General features: G+C 32.7%; 1 protein-coding gene across 1 annotated transcript; it reads right to left on the reverse strand.

Moving 5' to 3' along the window:
- Nucleotides 1-8,392: 8,392 nt before the first annotated feature.
- LOC146901242 (uncharacterized) lies at nucleotides 8,393-12,519 on the reverse strand. Its single transcript, XM_085737356.1, has 2 exons — nucleotides 9,908-12,519; nucleotides 8,393-9,061 (listed from the first exon to the last, which is right to left on the reverse strand). The coding sequence occupies exons 1-2, from the start codon at nucleotides 12,477-12,479 to the stop codon at nucleotides 8,628-8,630; spliced, it is 3,006 nt and encodes a 1,001-aa protein (XP_085593482.1). The 5' UTR covers nucleotides 12,480-12,519; the 3' UTR covers nucleotides 8,393-8,627.
- Nucleotides 12,520-19,063: the final 6,544 nt, after the last annotated feature.

Below are 19,063 nucleotides of genomic sequence, written 5' to 3' on the forward strand. Positions count from 1 at the left end.
CCTTTTTTGTGTATATTATGCTAAGATGAATATGAGAGTGACTTTATCTTTTTTTACTTAAAGAATGGTGTTATTTAAACATCTAAAGTTTGACAATTTAATGATATATAATTTAACTAATTTCTTTAAATAAAAACACAAAATTGTATCTACACTGATGTTGGACAACAAAATTGTATTTGTGGTCCAAGGAGAGTTTAATTTCCCCACCCGTATCCAATATTAGTACTACATTTATGCAGGAAATGCACATGTATTGTATTACTAGCAGTTCTCTTCTCTGCAAAAATAAATGAAGTCAAAGGAAAGTATTAAAATGGAGCAATGATGAAATGCCAATGGCGTGGGCTACCACACAGCTCAACTAGTAACTACAATGTATGTGGAATTTGTACTTTTTGTTTGCTTTTATTGCAGAAATACCTAAAGTCCTCAAGTCTCATTATTGACGACATAAATAAGAACCTTATTATTGGTATGAAAAATACTTGGCTATCAATTGGTCATTTGCATATGTACTAATGTAATTTTTTTGAGGGATGTACTAATGTAATTTTTCACACAAAAAAAATACTGATGTAATTATATTTTTAATGTATAATTATTTAAACAATATTGAAATCACTTTGTTTTTCATCACTATTCTTAGGTAACAAAAAAAAAAACATCACTATTCGTATTTATTATCCTATAAATATTAAAATTTAGTTTATTATCTGCACACCAAAATCATTAATGTGAATGATGTATTAATAAGAAATAAGACTTCAAAAGAATTTTTCTTTTAGAGGAAACACTTCAAAAGAATTTAGAAAGAACTCCTCGATTTTTTTTTATAAAGAATGATATCGATGAGTTAGACTCACAGTAATCAAAATTTCAATATTATATATGCTGGTACGTGGAGTGAGTTAAGAATCCGGATGAAAAACTGAAAGTAAGACGATCCTTAATCTAATACTTTAAAAAAAATGATAAAGATGCAGTGTCAAAACTACTTATGTTGTTACTTTTAATCGAACGTAGATGATCTTCAAACTCCCTCAAGTTCTCCCAACGCCATAGTGAGTTAACATCACTGACATAAATGTTGAACGACATATAAGTGAATAATCGCAGTCACGAGGTTAAAATTTTTCTTTTTTTGCTTATACTACCAAGTACAAATCCAAGAGAAAATCATAGAGACATACCATAGAGGACAGAAACCAAATGACAATTCAGTATTCGGAGCTTTCGCACACAGTCATGTATTGCATATATTTCAACCTATTAAATCTCAAAAGCAACATTAACATAAGACAAAAAAAAAACAGTAAAAGTAGCAGATGATACATCAAAATTAAAATAGAATAGAATAGGGTTGGTGTGATTTGATATTGTATGTGTGTATGTATATGGACAACGTATAGACCCAATCAAACATAAAACTTTGTAGAAAAAATTCAAATTCCTCCCTTGCTTCCACTTCTGTTGATAGATTTTCTTGCAAAGTTGTTTGTCATCTTAGTACCAAATCACCTTTCTGTCTTTCAGCTCTCAAATTCATACCTTCATTTTTCTACTATTAATTTATTTTTTTCCCAAACCAAACATATTCAACTTTCAAGTCATGTCTAGGGCTTTATTTTTCGTATTCCAATATGAATATTGGATTTATTTGTCATATGCATTTGGCGTCTTTCGTATACACAGGATCTTCCAAATTTCAGTTGATCATAGAGTAATAATGCATATCCAAGTGTTTTAGGATTCTTCGAAAACCATTACAGTCTCTATCAGATAGCTTTGGTATTGACTTTGTTACTTTGGATTCCAGCTGTTGTAGATGTTCCATACACCATATATTGATCGTGATTATGGTTCAAACTTCGAAGCAACTAGTGCACATGGTGGTGAAAATCAAACAATAATTGAAAGTAAAATTAGACATGCATTTACATAAAAAATAAAAAAAAATAAAAAAAAGTGTCTTAGACTTTGTGACTAAAAATTACTATGTCAAAATAAGTTATATGTAGAAAAAGATAAGGTAGACGGAATTTTATTAGATAAGTATGTCAAAATAAGTAACATGCAAATATTTTAAAATCAATTGTATATTTGTATTTCTTTAGAACAACTTTAATCTTTTTATTTTTTCTCATTGGTTCACTTCACTTAAGATAATTCTATTCAAGACACTATCAAACACTAAATGTCTCTTGGTCTAGATTCAAATTTAGTACATTAAACTATGGAATTGTAACTTCTTCCACTAGATCTTATTCCCTTGGTGAACTACACTTTTATCTTTTATCTCTTATAAAATTAAATTAAAAATATATAGAAAATGCCAACAAGTGTCATTACACCCTTGTTAAGGAAGCAAATATATTAATAAAATTATGAAACTTGTGAAAACAATTCTTTAAAATCTCAAAAATGTTTATCAATGTAAAATTTCCAATTTTAGATTAATGCTCTTGGGACATTTTTTTAACATGACTCATATATAGGCATGGCAATGGGGCGGGGTGTGGATGGATTTTACCTTCCCCGTCCTCATACCCTACTCTGTAAATACTTGCATGTTACCCTACTCATATTCAACGGGGATGAGAAATCGAATTTCATCTCGTTCCCGATAGGTTCGGGTATCCTCGTCTCATCCCCATCCCCACAGTGGATAATTTTTTTTAATAAAAAAATGTATTTTTCAACCCTGGACTCAATGTTGTAATGCATTATCCAGCAAAGAGATGATGACTACTGACGACTATGGTGATGGAGAAGAGAGAGACTGAGGGTGTGAAATGTGGAATAAGAAGAGAGGAAACTTAACGAAGTGAGTGTCGTTTGAAAGACTAAGACTTTGATTGTGTGAGTGAAATGATTTAGGTTTGAGTTTCTATTTATATAAAAGGGTTAATAAATTGATTTTTTTACCTTCAGGACGGGTTTGAGTATGAGTTCGAGGTGAGTACTTATATCTTCATTAGCCGTGTGTTTTAAAATCAAGGAAAACTCAAGCCCACATCCAAACCCAATCAAAGCGGAGAGAATCTGTCAATTTGGGTTTTGTTCGGGCGGGTTCCCAGAAGTATGAGTTTTGTTGTCATATCTGTCATGTCTACTCACATATATATGACTATATATATATATATATATATATATATATATATATATATATATATATATATATATATAAAGACCGACAAGGATTTTCTTTTCATATAAAATGACCACTATAATAATTTCAATCTTCTTATCTTTTTAAACTTAAAGGGAACTTTCTCTCCATGCTTGCACTAATTTTATATGGTCCCATAAAAAAGGCACCCTATCTATATCTCTGGTTTTTCTAACGTGGTGTTTGATTTGATTTCGCAAAACACTACGCTTGTAATAATATTGTTTGCATAATAAGGTGATCAATTTCTCTAGATTCCATTAATCTTTACTATAGTTTATCCTTAAAAAATAAAAATATAGCTAAAGAACCCTATGATTCATTCGTACTCCACAAAGTCTTCCTTTCCTCACTAGAGTATATATATTGGCCCAGTTGTTCCACTCCTATTGAATAACATCACATCCAATTATCAAAATCGTAGCAAGCAAAATCAATATGTTTCCATGCAATGCCGTTTTGATTCCAGCATATTTAAGCTACGAGTGCCATTGTCACTTTTTCTTTTTTGTAAAATCATAACTAGAAATAAATGGAAATATCAACGAATATTTAGAGACAGAAAAATATAAGATTCCTCTATATTCTGTCACGATGTGTTAGAAACGTCAACTTTATGATCAATTTCCCCCCTCTAGTTTTTATGTTATTTCAATTTCAACTTTTTCCAATTGTATTCCAAAATCCAACAAGTCTTATTTGGATACAATCCCAAATTAAAATTATTTAGACACACATAAATAGATAAAAAAGCTAAAAAAGAAATAATTTAATTCATTTTTCTTTTAATTTTTTATATGTGTGTTCTAGGACAAGACCCACTTCCTTAACGGACCGGGTCACCTCAAGCCGGTCTTACAGAGACCATAACATGGATCGTTCAAGTCAACGTTGTGTAAGCCAATTTGGAAAAAGTTAGCATTGCATATTTAAACCCTAATTCACTGCGATAAAGGCTAACTCACTATTATAAGGAACGTCAACTTTATGATCAATTTCCCCCCTCTAGTTTTTATGTTATTTCAATTTCAACTTTTTCCAATTGTATTCCAAAATCCAACAAGTCTTATTTGGATACAATCCCAAATTAAAATTATTTAGACACACATAAATAGATAAAATCAATTTTTTAAGTTCATTCATTAAATGATGTATTTAGTCTATGTTATTGACCAAATACATCATTTAATGAATGAACCTGAAAAGTTGATTTTTGCTTATAATAGTGACCGGGGTACACATTTTTTTCCATCCCAAAAACACCACATATTTGACACAATCTTAATTGATAATTAAAGTGTTCATAGATACATACATCACCACCTTCAAAGGAGAAGAAATCGGTCGAAGTTCGGCAACTGGGAGTCGTGTCCATCACAACAAGACTGAAGATCTCATATCATGATGGATCATTTGACGACTAAGGATGTTGACCTCATTCCCCTCTGGTGGAAAATATCTCTGATTTAGAGTTGTTACATAGAAAGTATTTCTCTCCAAAATCAACCCAACCAAAGAAGTAGTACAAATATTGGGAAAATACTTGGGTGACATAATGTCACCGTAATATTAAATTTGGGTCACACAAATGTATTCATGGATGTGTTGTGTGGTCCAGATGCAAATGACAATGTGTGTTGTGTGGTCCAAATATTGTCGTGGTTTTGCCTTTTAGAAATGGCAGGGAACAAACGGCCCCAATATTTGAATTTCACATGCGTCTCTTTTTCTTATTACTAGTATGACGCACCAACCATAGATTAAAACTCCACCATAATTATCCTCTAACTTTAACCATATTAGGCCTTTCCTTATTGTAGGTTTGGTAGCTAGATGGCTAGACCATCTAAGGAAATAGGTTTGGACACTTACCTAAGATGAAGATGAATTTCTTTTATAACAGTTTCAACAACTTCAAATACAGTTTCACTTAACTCATAACAAACAAACCAATATTATGCAACGTACTAACGTGTGTGTATGTTTACCTTCCATTTTTTTCTAAAAGTTTACGGTAAAAAAATGTATATGTCACCGTGTCAGAATTTCATGTTTATCTCAACCATACTATGCTTGCAGACCATGGTCCACATCCCACTACCAGAGTTATGGCGGGTGGACGCTGAGATGTGAGGTTGAATATCCATGTTGATGTTTCTCTAGGTTACTATCATGTTGGTTTTTGTATCTGCTCCGCTTTTAGATATATATTTTTTTTTGTGTTTCTTCTATTGATTACTCTTTGGGTTTAGATATATAATTACAGTAACATTGAGATTTGGATTTAATTTAATCATAGGAAACTCAAAATTGGAGTGATTACCTACATTAGGTATATCCAGCTTAAGTTCGATTTATTTATGACCATATCGGGTACTATCTCACATATATAAGCAATTGCATTTTGCTTTTTAAAAGGAAACCCTTTCATCAATAATATATGGGCCAAATACCTCCCTGGGTCCTTTAAGTTTCATGTTTGTAACAGATAGGTCCTTTAAGTTTTTTAGGTAACAGATAGGTCCTTTAAGTTTCTAAAGTTTCAGATAGGTCCTTAACGGAGTTGATATGAAGGACCTATCTGAAACAAACTCGAAACTTAAAGGACCTATCTGAAACCTTAGAAACTTAAAGGACCTATCTGTTACCTAAAAAACTTAAAGGACCTATCTGTTACAAACGTGAAACTTAAAGGACCTAGGGAGGTATTTGGCCTAATATATGCAAATACCTTGTATTAAGATGTCCCTGATATTTACTAATTAATTAGTCAAAATTAGAAGTAACCCAATGGTGAATGCATTATATTTTCTCTCATAAAATATTTTCTTAAGAGCTGCATACGAAAAATTTAAATTAATAAAATGTCATTAAATATTTAAAATATGTTTTATAACGTTCATATTTTTTAAAAATATGTCATAAATAAAGTCTTTAACTCTTATTTCTAAAATTGGTTGCGGGACTAATCACGAGTTAGATTCTTCACTCTTCTCTAAAAAAAAAGTAGAGTGTCGACAATAGTAGATGTTTCACCTATTTAGCTCAAAGCTAAGTATACATCCTATGGCGAAGGAGAAATGTTGAAGCTTTTGGAGATTAGAGACAGATGATTATAAAAGCATCATTCCTCTCTTCACTTTTTATGGATCCAACTTAATTAATTGTATTAAAGTTAATGATGTATAACAATTTGTGTGATTTTTTTGGGTAGTATTTGTGTGATTTGTTTAATAACTGTTTTAGGTGTTTAGTGGAAGATATTGAGAGTTAATAATTAATAGGGTCATGTTAACTTGTGCCCTTAGGGCACATGTTAAGCAACCTAAATAGAGCAATTTTGCATTGGAAAACACAATATAACAACTTTTAAGAAGTTGAATGAACGTCTTTTGATATGTGTATTTATATAATGAGTATCTTAACATGTGCCTTGAGGACACAAGTTAACATTAGCCTAATTAATAACACTAAAAAAAATTATAAAATGAGTTATAATGTACGTTGAGACTCACTTAAATGAGAAAATTTATTATAGATGCACTTGTATATTATCCAGAATCAACCTAAGGTCACACTTATTGAATATCTTACCACTTGGTGAAATTAGGTTCACATTCTTTGTCTCTATTGGAAAGAATATTAGTTCGCTAATACAAGAAGAATGAGAATAATAAATTGAAAATGAAAAATGAAAGAATTAATTTATTATAAGATAAGAGAAAATCAAAATGAAGACTAGAGTTGTATATTTGAGTCATCGAGTGAGTTCTTTTTGTGTCACTTGTGATTTGTAAGTACCTATTTACAGAGATGCCTTGTCACTTGTACTATGGTATACACTCCACCCGCTTGCATATGATGTACTCCCTCCGGTCACTATTATAAGTAAAAATCAACTTTTTAGATTTATTCATTAAATGATGTATTTAGTCTATGTTATTGACCAAATACATCATTTAATGAATGAACCTAAAAAATTAATTTTTGCTTATAATAGTGACCAAAGGGAGCAGTACTCTATCCTTATTAACCATTGTCCAGTAACAACAATTAATATACATTATACACTAACTTATTATTTCATTCATCTTTTTTTTCAAAAAAAAAAATTATGTATAATCGAATTTATTATCTCCACCAAAAAATGTATCGCCAAACCTATATAATTTTAGGTTCAATGAAAAAAATGATATATGTGATCTATATGATGTATGTTTCACCTATATATAGATTATGCATATTTTTAAAGACAGCTCTAAAAAAATACTTCTTGATTCCATCAAAAAACAAAAAAATACATTGATTGTTTTACCTTGGTCGTGAAGGGGTGTGTGAAAATCTTTGGATTGATGTATTTCTAGAGATCATAAACAACTTCAAGTGTGCATTATTGTAAAATTCAAACAAATGTTTAAATTATACATACATAAATAACCAAAATGTTTAACCCATCTTGTTCCACTTGTCCAGCCCTTCTATAGACTATAGTAACGTGGATCAGACGCACCTTTGCAATTGTATATTTACTGTGACCATGAAAAGAATAATATAGAACAAAATAATAAAAAAAAATTTTTTTTGAAAAGAGAACAAAATCATAATAAAATCACTAAATTGGGACAGTAAAGAAAACATAAACAATACATTTGACTCTTATCAATAAAGAAAAAGCACTTGTAATAATTTGACTCTTTAAAGTATTACTGTTTCTTGCTCTTGTGTAATGTGTACCCTACATCTAATTAAAGCTTTGTTTGTATGTGCATTCATTCAATTGAGTTTAAAGGTACCCTCAACAGTTTTAAGTAATGAGAAATGATATTTTGACAACCACTTTTTGATAATTTTTGGACAACTTTCTCTCTCATACTCACATGATGTTGTTATCCTCTCTCTTTCTTTTTCTCTCTCCATTGTTTTTGACCAATAAGAAGTGAGAAAAACAAGGTTGTCAACAAAGTTGTCAATTAAATGGATGTCAAAATATTATTACTCTTAAGTAATACATACCCTACATCTTAATTTTCTTCTTTACATAAACCCCAAAAAAGATTTTTGCCACATAGGCTACATAAATAAATAGTGTTGTTATAAAGTATAAACCATATCACCCTGATTTAATACCTAACCCCTTGTGCTATTGCGTGTCTTTTTCACTCTTTTCTGTCAAATGATATCCACAAAAAAGAAACAAAACTTTTCAGATGATGTTCACAGTAGTCCTAAAACAGGTCCCGTGCCATAAAACATGTGCTAATCGATGAAGACAAACATAAATATATAACCAAATACTCCCATTCCCACCAATATTCCAACTATACACATTACATAAATCATTACAAAAGAAAAAATATCCATACATTAATTAAAACCCCACCCCACAAAAGAAAATAAAAACAAAGTCACAAGCTACATAACCTTAGAGTAAATAATAACACAAACAAAACACACTTCATATGCTAAGAAGATCTTTAGGATCTTTAGATGGAGACTCTAAACTGTTTGATGAAGACAAAGAGGATTCATTGATTGTTAATGTTGTTAAGTCTTCTTCAACATGTTTTGAGCTAGGTGGTTTTGGAAGCTCAGTGAGCATTTGAACAACTTCGCGCATAGTTGGTCTTTCTACAGCTTGTTCTTCGACACATAACATGGCTACATAGAACACATGCATCACCTCATGAAGTGGAACTGAAGGAAGTCTAGGATCAAGAACTTTTAGAACACCTTCTTTGTTTGAATCTGTCATTTTTCTCACCCATTGCACAATGTCTACCCCATCACCAAATTCTCCTACTGGTTTTCTTCCTGCTACAAGCTCTAGAAGCACCACACCGAAGCTGTAGACGTCGCTTTTCTCGTCGACTTTCAATGTGTATGCATACTCTGCAATAAAACTCTTAACATTAATCAATCATCATAAACAATGAATCAACCACATTAGTTAAATGGAAAATCTATTGAGATCTGAGTTGTGTTCAGCCACAACCCACATCTAGACCGTTTCAAACTAGGTATATTAGATTTAAAAAAATCAAAATCGGCTTTTGAATCTTGACCATCCGATCAAGATTGGACGGTCTATATGTGGTTGATTGCCTTACAATTCAAATTCAAACTATTAAGTGAGAAAATCAAAAAAAATCAACATCACTTTCCAACTACTGAACTTATAATATAACCATAACTACAGGATTAATCCAATTATAGGTTGGAGGGACCTATCATCAAGAAGAAAAACAAGGCATCTACAGCAGAATTATCTACTATTTGCTTTAAGCGGTAATAATAATTGGAACCATACTAATTTAGTGGACATTAGTGCTTCATATCACAATTAGTTAAGGAAGAAAACATAGCATGTTAGCATTATTAAATTAAATTAATTAGGTGAATCAGAACAATATCTTCTACAGTTCCCTTCTACACCTAAACCCGTGTCGTTGAGGAGAAACACTTGTGTGGACCAGGACCAAGAATTTTGGTTTTGGTCACACACACAAGTTTTTTTCTTCTCTCTCTTCTCTCCTCTCTTCTCCATTTTCTCTCTCTTCTCTCTTCTCTCTCTTCTCTTTTTTCTCTTTGTGTGACCAAAGACCACTTGTGTGGACCAGGACCAGGCAAGATTTTCTCGTTGTTGAGTCAAAAAGGACAATTTTGCTTAGGAAAAGACAATTAATTCACAAGTTCAACACAATAATCATCAATTATATTGAATTTCAAATATGTTACCTGGAGCTATGTATCCATAAGAACCAGCAATAGCAGACATGCATTCAGAAGTTCCAGAATCTTGCAAGAACTTAGCAAGTCCAAAATCAGCAACATGGGCTTCAAAGCCTGAATCAAGCAAGATATTGTTTGATTTCACATCACGATGAACAATTAGAGGTGAACAGTCATGATGTAGATAACAAAGACCCTTTGCAGCTTCCACAGCAATTTTGTACCTTGTATCCCAATGCAAATGACCACCTTTCTTACCATGAAGAACTTCACCTAAACTTCCATTAGGCATGTACTCGTAAACCAAAAGATTTGTCTCATGGTTTGAGCAGAAACCCAATAATCTAACAATGTGTCTGTGACGAATTCTCCCCAAAGTTTGAATCTCAGCATTGAAACCATGATCATGTGAAGAGCCTCTACTCATAGCCGGTAACCTTTTCACAGCAACAAGATCACCATTAGGCATGGCACCTTTGTAAACAATGCCAGCACCACCTTTTCCTATGATGTTATCCTCTTTCAAGGAATCGAGAACATCATCAACCGTGAAGTCCAAACGTTGGAATGCAGTTAATTTCCATGCACGAGCTTCACTCGCCTTTTTCAAAGACCTGGCTTTGAATATCGTTACAACAGCAAATATAGCGGAGCAAACAAGCAACCCAACAACAAGCAAAAGCTTCACAGTAGAAGATAGTGGTCCTTTAACGTGAGGTTGACGAGGTCCATTGGCAACACCGTCTTTGCAAGGACCCAAATAAGGTCCACAAAGTTCAGGGTTACCAAGGAAAGAAGTGTAGTTAAAGTAACTAAATTGGCCAGTACCAGGAACCAAACCAGTTAAATTATTATATGAAAAATCAACAGAAGTTAAGCTTTGCATTGAAGCAATAGAACCTGGAATAGTACCAACAAGATGGTTCCTTGAAAGGTTTAAGTAATTCAATATCTTCATCTTAGTCATTTCTTTAGGAATCTCACCAGAAAGCTCGTTACGACTAAGATCAACGAAAGTTAAAAGCTTACAACGACTTATCTCGGGCGCAATAGGACCAGAGAATTTGTTGTGACTAAAATCTATCTTAGAAAGCTGATGTAACTTACCAATTTCAGCAGGGATTTTACCTGAAAACTGGTTACCATCAAGTATAAGCTTTTGAACACTTGTGAAATTCCCAATGGAAGGTGGTAATGGCCCAGAAAGCTTATTGTTGGAAAGAGTAACTTGACCAAGATTTGGAGACATTGAAACAGGTTGAGGAAAGTTACCAGATAAAAGATTATCTTGAAGCTCAACTTGTGTCAATTCAGGAAGACCAAAAAGTCCTTTTGGAATTGACCCATTAAGAAAATTCTCACCCATTCTTATTCTACTTAAAGATTTACACTTTCCAAGTGAATCTGGAATAGGACCAAAAAGAAAATTCCCTAAAGCTATCAAAGTTTGAAGCTTGTTACCAAAACACATATAAGGTGGAAGAGAACCTGTTAACTTGTTTGAAGAAACATCAACAAGAGTGAGTTTTCCATTTTTTCCCAAACTCTGAGGAATACTTCCAGTGAAGTTATTCTCCCAAATCTGCAACACTTCAAGCGACGGCATTTCTCCGATAAACTCCGGTATAGCACCATGAAGCTTATTTCTAAACAAATTCAAAAGTGTTAGATTCTTCAACTCAGCAAAACTCGCCGGAACTTCACCGGTGAAAGCATTATTCGATAAATCCATCGATTTCAAGCTTTTCAAGTTCCCTAACTCCGGTGTAAGCGACCCAGAAAGTGCATTTACTTGAAGAAACAAAGTATCCAACTTCTGAAGCTTACCCAACTCCGGTGGCACTTCACCGGTTAAACCACAGTAAGCAGCATCAAATCTCACCATCTCGGATAAATTACCTATCTCCGGTGGAATACCACCGTCGTAGGTGTTGTAGTAACCAATGTAAAGCTCTTTAAGGGAAGTAATGTTACCAATCTCCGGTGGAATGTGACCGGAAAGTTCATTACCAGAAACAGCAAGATATTCTAAATGAGTCCAAGAGCCATACTCCGGTGGTATCTTTCCGGTGAAAAAGTTACCACCAAGATGCAAATGACGGAGAAAGGATAAATGGGTGACGGAGACTGGTAGTGAACCGGTCAGGTTATTGTTGTAGAGGTCAAGAACTTGAAGATTGAAGAGGTTGGAGAGTTCGGTAGGGAGGGTGCCATTGAAGATGTTGTTGGAGAGGTTGAGAAAGCGGAGAGAGGAGAGAGATGAGAGAGAAGAGGGTATTGGGCCGGAGAATTTGTTGTCGGCGAGGGAGAGATTGGTGAGGAAAGGGAGGTTGGAGAGGGAGAGAGTGCCGGTGAGGGAGAGGGAGGTGAGGTTGAGAGAAATGACGTGGCGGTGTTGAGAACATTTGACACCGTACCAGGAACAGTAAGGGGTTTTTGGGTTCCATGAGGTGAGGATGTTTTGTGGGTCATTTGTAATGGAGGATTTGAAGGTGAGGAGGGAGTGGTATTCTGAGATGTGGGGTGTGGAAAGTATTTGGTTGAATGAGAGGAGGATGAGGAGGAGTGGTAGAAGCATTTTGAGGGAGGGATAGGGAAATGGAATGGGGAAGTGGGATGAATGAGTGAAAGGGAGAGTGAAGGAATAAGTAAGTAAGTATTGAAGAAGGTTCAAGGGTGGTGGTGGCCCTTTTCAACTCTCATGAATACAGCCAACATGATGATGAACAATTTTGTATATCCTTGCAATTGAGTAGGACCAATGTCTATTTCATGTTTTATTATCCGTTCAGTTTTTAGTTATTCAAAAAACAAAAGCAAAAAAATCTATTCAGTTTTGTTTTTTTATATATATCAGATTTGGTTGGTACCAGCTCATTAAATACAGATATCTATTTCTAAGTATTACTTTAGTTTTTAAATTATGAAATTCACATTAGTAAATCACCAATTCACCATATGAAATTGTGGAGCAAGAAATTTCACTCCATCGAATTTCTGAATAATCAAAAGGCTTAAATGTGTCATTAGTCCCTGCAGTTTTACCATTTTTAGGTTTTGGTCCTTGCAGTTTTTTTGTTTGTCTTAAGTCCCTGCACTTTGTAAAATTTTTGCCAATAGTCCTTCGGTTAACTTCAAATTAAAAAGAATGTTAAAACTAACTGTGTGCCACGTGGACCAATTATTTCACGCCACGTGGCACACTAAAAGACAAAATTTTCACAATTAAAATAAATAAAATAAAATAATTGTTTTTAATAGATATTTTCACAATTAAAATAAATAAAAGATATTAAAATAAAAGATATTTTTTATTAAAACTTCATGTCTTCTTTCTTTTAATATCTTTTATTTTTTATTTCTACTTAAATAATAATAGTACTAAAAAAACAATTAAAAACAATTATTTTATTTTATTTATTTTAATTATGAAAATTTTGTCTTTTAGTGTGCCACGTGGCGTGAAATAATTGGTCCACGTGGCACACCGTTAGTTTTAACATTTTTTTTAACTTGAAGTTAACAGAAGGACTATTGGCAAAATTTTTACAAAGTGCAGGGACTTAAGCCAAACAAAAAAAACTGCAGGGACCAAAGCCAAAAAATGGTGAAACTGCAGGGATCAATTACATATTTAAGCCTAACCAAAAAGTCATTGATTTTGAAATGAAGTGGAGTATATTGATCCTTCTAACTTTTTTTTTTTTTTTTTTTACAAAAACAAAGTTAACTACTATCATTAATCAACCAATGTTCAATACAAGAAGGATAAGAATCAAAAATACGGTGACTAGCCCAAGAACAGGCCGCCCTAGCTAAAGCATGAGCAACCATGTTCGCTTGTCTCCTAACAAACTTCACCTCGAAGTTGGAATGTAAAGATAACTGATGAATAATACTAGAAACAATAGCATAGAACTCTGAATCACCATGACCCGGAGACGATAGAGCTTGCACTAGAGTAGCTGAGTCCGACTCGAAGATAACCCAGTCCCATCTGTTCCCATCAGCAAAGTGAGATCCTTCTAACTTAATTCTTAAGTCAATTCAGATTTGTTACGAACTCTTTCTGTAAAAGGAGAGTTCGCTTCACTCATTCTTCAAAACGAAAAACATAGCTGATGCTTTATGTGTTTTTCCTCTTTTCTCTCTCTTTCAATTTATGTTGACGAGTCCTTCTTCCTTTCTTTTACTTCTTCTGTTCCCTTGGTTTCGAGTGGTCTTCGTATCATATAGAGTGGTTTAATTGAACGATTAAGCCATATTGAGGGTGTTATTTCTTGAACGATTACTTACGGTGCATAATGTAATCGAGCAGGTGAACTGCGCTGTTTTATCCTGCAGGTGACACGGTTGTTAATCTACCTTACATAAACTCAGGTAGTGCTGCAAAACGTCTCAAAAAGAATAGTCTGGTCGGGACTCAACCCGATAATATATTCGGTGGTGATTTCTTTTTTTAAAAAAGTACTTTTCTAATTGTGAAAACAATAGTTACTTTGCTCTCTAAAGTGAGTTTGTTCACGAGGACATATTTTGGGAGGAAAAAAAACGTTTGGTATTATAATCCACTTAAGATGAGGTACGATAAACTCCCTCCCCTCTCTTGCCATATACAATGCGCCTAAAAAATGTGATGTTCATACACTATTGCTTCACGATCCTCAATACTAGTAATGTTAAACACATGCCCTCCTTTGATTATGATTCCTAATGACTAGGTTAAAAGCCAATAATGCAGGAACAACGTGTTCTTGTGACATCAAAACATTCTGAACATCCACAGAAAATAGAAAACAAATATATACATAAACTTATTTTAATTAATTGATTTCAATTTTAAGTAGTAGGGTACCAAATTTGTGCGCACTATGAACTTGTCCAACTCAAGAATCAAACAAGGATCTTAATTGACGAGGACGGTACTTAACCATGTAGGTTGATCCCCACATTGATTAACTAGGAATAGTGATTTAGCATAAAGCCTCGTAATCATTCACAAAGTCATGTGCAATAGTTTCTATCAAGGGGAAGCTTTTTGATTTTTTCCATTAAAGTTAAATTTTGTCATTAGAGGAGTGGTGGCCTAAACTCATGAATCCAAAATATATGCATCAATTCAATGGTGGTCACTTCAGGTTCCTACTAGTAAATTACTAGTGCTACTTTATCGTAAGAGGTTAAGTTTTCCCTTATGATCCCTTTTCATTAACCACTCAAAGCCTCATAATCATGATCTTGTATATTAACCTTGTTGTGATGTTAGAAACTGCTAATTAATCACATTTCACGTGGTCCGTGATCGTATGACTTAAAACAAACAATATTTGTGGGGTATATATAGTCTATCTAGTAGCTAGGGAGCAAATTTTAGGGGTAGCAAGTAGATATAAAGGAGTGAAAATATAAATTTGAAAATATAGCGGTGTTAGATTTTTTGACGGAGAATTTTTACTTTCAATACAGTTCTCTCTAGGTTGAGTGGCTAGTCTTTGCAGTTATACGTATAGGTTATCCAAATCACAACAAAAAAGATAAAATGGTTTAGCTCTTAGTGAAATGAGTAGTATCTTAGTTACCACATCTTTACATACACACACACACACACTCTCAAGAATGAGTTTAATTTATACGTAATAGAGTAGAATGTGATATGACATTATTCAAACTCGTTTTATCTAAATCCGCTTAAGAATAAACCCTCTTGACGCTTGTTAGTTGTTACAAAATTATTTAAGACCAAAGACAATTTCGTGAAAATTAATTTTGTTATAGAGTATGTGTGACTATTAGTTTTTTTTTTTTTTGGACCAAATTGTGTTAAGTGATTGTGAATTGGAAGAATCTACTCAACATCTTTAATTTCATTGCTCTAATTTCGATGGTTGGTGAGGAAACATTTTCTCTTGGTTGGTTGTTAGTATTGTTTAACGTTCCTTTAGGTCATGCTATAATTTTTGTGGATTAAGTTTTCATCCAAGGGACGAACAGGAAAACTAAATAATATAATTTGGTTGCCTTGAATTTGAGTCATATACAAAATACTCACTTTTTTGTCGAGAAGAGTTCAATGCTCATCATATATTGGAAAATGTTAAAATATCATCTTAAGACCTAGCTTAAGGCAAAGGGAAAATGTTTTAACTATGATTTGAATGAGTGGTGCAAGCAACCCCGTGTGTGTATGTTTAGGGATGTAGCGTGATGTCTTTTTTATTGTGGTGGTGTTGTTTTTGTTCCGTTGGTGTGTATTGCTCGGACGATTTGTTTTGTTTGTGTTTTCTCTTTGTATTCTTGGATTGTTGGCAAGCCTTTGCGTTTTGAAATATTTTATTAATATATGAATTTTTTTTTCTTTCTAAAAATTTAACTTGTTCCATGAAAATAAAAGGTTTACTAAAAAATAAATCTAAATTTAGTTCAAGGATAGTGAGAATAATCACGTTCAATATATAATGAAAGTAGTCTATATTTGTTTAAATTTTATATCACCAAAGACAACTTTTTTGTTACTTCCAAGAATACATATTGTATGAGTCATGTTAACTTATGTCCTTAAAATACATGTTAAAGATTCCATACATGCTAAATATTTATTATAAAATATTAATGTTCAATCTCCGAAAGAATAAATTAGAACGATTTACAATTTTTCTATTGGATTGGTTCAGTTTTGAACACCTCTAGATAAGATACAATTATATTTTGATATTTAATATAGTATTTAGAGAGTGTGAGTTTTTATGACACACAAAACAGACACGTTAATTACACTGACAATTTTTTTTTTAAGAAATATGAAAAATGCAAAGGGGACTTACATAGAGGGACAAGGGGGAGTAATTGCCGTAAAAAAAATACTCCATCCATTTCAAAATGAGTGTCGTTTTAGGTGTTTACGCACATATTAAGAAATGCAATGATTAAAAGAAAGAGAATGATTATTTTACCAAATTATCCTTATTAACTATTGATTAGTTTTAAAAGTAATACTTTGAAAGTAGTGTGCAGAGTATTAATTGGAGGGAACAATTGGAAAGAAAAAGTTATTATTGCATTGGAAACTGAAAGTGACATTCATTTTGAAACAATTTTTTTTGGCTAAAGCGACACTCATTTTGAAACGGAGGGAGTATGAAATTATTTAACACAAGACAAAATTAATGTTTTTATGACTTTAATGATGATTAAATTCTTTTTTATTCGCTAGCCGTAAAACATCTCCAATGGGGGGTCCTTACTTAACAAGGACCACTCTCCGTTAAGGATCCTCCATTGGAGGAAAAAAAATGAGTCCCCGTTAATGAACAAACAATTATATAAGGATCCTCTCTCTCCTGGGTAACTAACGGGTCTCACGTTTAAAAAAGTAATAAAATGTGTACTACTTGGTCTCATTTGCATAAAGGAGTAATAAAATGTGTACTATTTGGTCCCACTTGTAAAAAGGAGTAATAGATAAATCGTTTTTGTTTAATGATATAAAAATAGTGGGACATATTTAAGTACTTTTCATTGGAGTCCTTATTAGTGTATTACCATTGGAGTCATTGAGTCCTTAATAGGTACTTTTATTAAAAAATTATAAATAAATGATGTGTCACGTGAGATCTATTTAAGGAGTCCTTGTTAGGAAACTGTCATTGTGGATGATCTAATAGCATTGAGATTTCACTAAGAACAAGAAAAACTATGAAACAAAATTCATGAGCCCGAAGCTCTTTTCCCCGAAAACACGTTGTCCCATTTATAGGAAAATTTAAAATGTCTCGAATGGTGTTCTTTTTGTCTGCTTTCACCTCTTGGAACCTCAAACTGTCCCTAATTCTTTCATAAAAAAACTTCATTGATCTCTCCTCCCGCAATGCCTTCCTTTTTGTAAGCATTCCCTCCATTCTTGCTAGTACGAGTAAATGATCCATTTGTAAACAAGATGAGTTATCCATTTTCTCTCAATTTAGAATATATTTTTTTTATTTTTTATGTTAAGACAATCAATAAATTGTGTTTTGATAATTATTTCTCTTTTTCCTCCATAACACCCTTAATCATACATTTACAAAAAATCCTTAATCATGTCCACAAAAAATCGATTCAATTGATAAAGAATTAAAATCAATCAAATAAGTGATAAGTGGTTCGACCTCTAACTCTTGCATATGAAGACAATTTAGTTTGAATGGAAGAACTCATCTTCTATGTCAAACAAATCTACCGCTAAATAATGTGTCCAACGAGTTTTCAGATAGAGATTAGTTAGTATTAAACAGCTATGAAAACTTCATATCTATAACATTATAACGAAAAAAAATCCTTAGGTAATTCAAAAAATACCAATGGTAATATTGACAAAGTAATAACTAAGTTTCATCGAATATTCAAGACAAGTAAATATAAACAATTACGAGTTGTTTTCAATATCGTATTCATTACATTTTCCCTATTTCCCCGTAATTTGTCAGATTTTCTTATATTTAACTCCACAAAACATTTGCCAGTATTTTTTGCTTAGATAGGAGGGAGTCCAATATATTCTTGGAGTTGTGTGACCAAATCATGAAAAAACACTTACCAGTTAGTAGTATTACTCTATTTTAGGGGTGTAAGAAAAAAACTAGTATCCCATGAATCCGAAGTTTTAATCCAAATAGGATAAATGTCAACTAAACAAATGTGAACCCCTATATACTGGTTTGTGTATCGTTATAATCTCTTCCGTTACTATTATAGGCAAAAAATTATTCTTTAGATTTAATGGAAAACAAACATACTGATGTGGTGGTAGTTCGTCCAGGGGATTTGGTTCCTCTAACTTTCATTTCTCTACCTTTGTCTCTATCATCTCTTGATTTGATTTCTCTCACTTCTTTTCCCTCCATTAAAAAACTAATACTTCATCCGTTTTAAAATGAGTGTCGTTTTAGGTGTTTACACACATATTAAGAAATGCAATGATTACAAGAAAGAGAATGGTTATTTTACCAAATTATCCTTATTAACTATTGGTTAGTTTTGAAAGTAATACTTTGGAAGTAATGTGCAGAGTATTAATTGGAAGGTATAATTGAAAAGAAAATGTTATTATTGCATTGAAAACTGAAAACGACATTCATTTTGAAACAAATTTTTTTGGCTAAAACGACACTCATTTTGAATGTTTAT

The sequence above is a fragment of the Medicago sativa genome, chromosome 8 (assembly GCF_051527215.1).
Source record: "Medicago sativa cultivar Bolivia chromosome 8, Bolivia_mono, whole genome shotgun sequence".
NCBI lineage: Eukaryota > Viridiplantae > Streptophyta > Magnoliopsida > Fabales > Fabaceae > Medicago > Medicago sativa.

Bases quoted from the DNA above. Each gene is read 5' to 3' on its own strand.
- LOC146901242 (XM_085737356.1), bottom strand. From the start codon at position 12,479: ATGCTTCTACCACTCCTCCTCATCCTCCTCTCATTCAACCAAATACTT. The intron at 9,062-9,907 runs GTAACATATTTG...GTTTTATTGCAG, and splicing joins TTATGGATACATAGCTCCAG to AGTATGCATACACATTGAAA.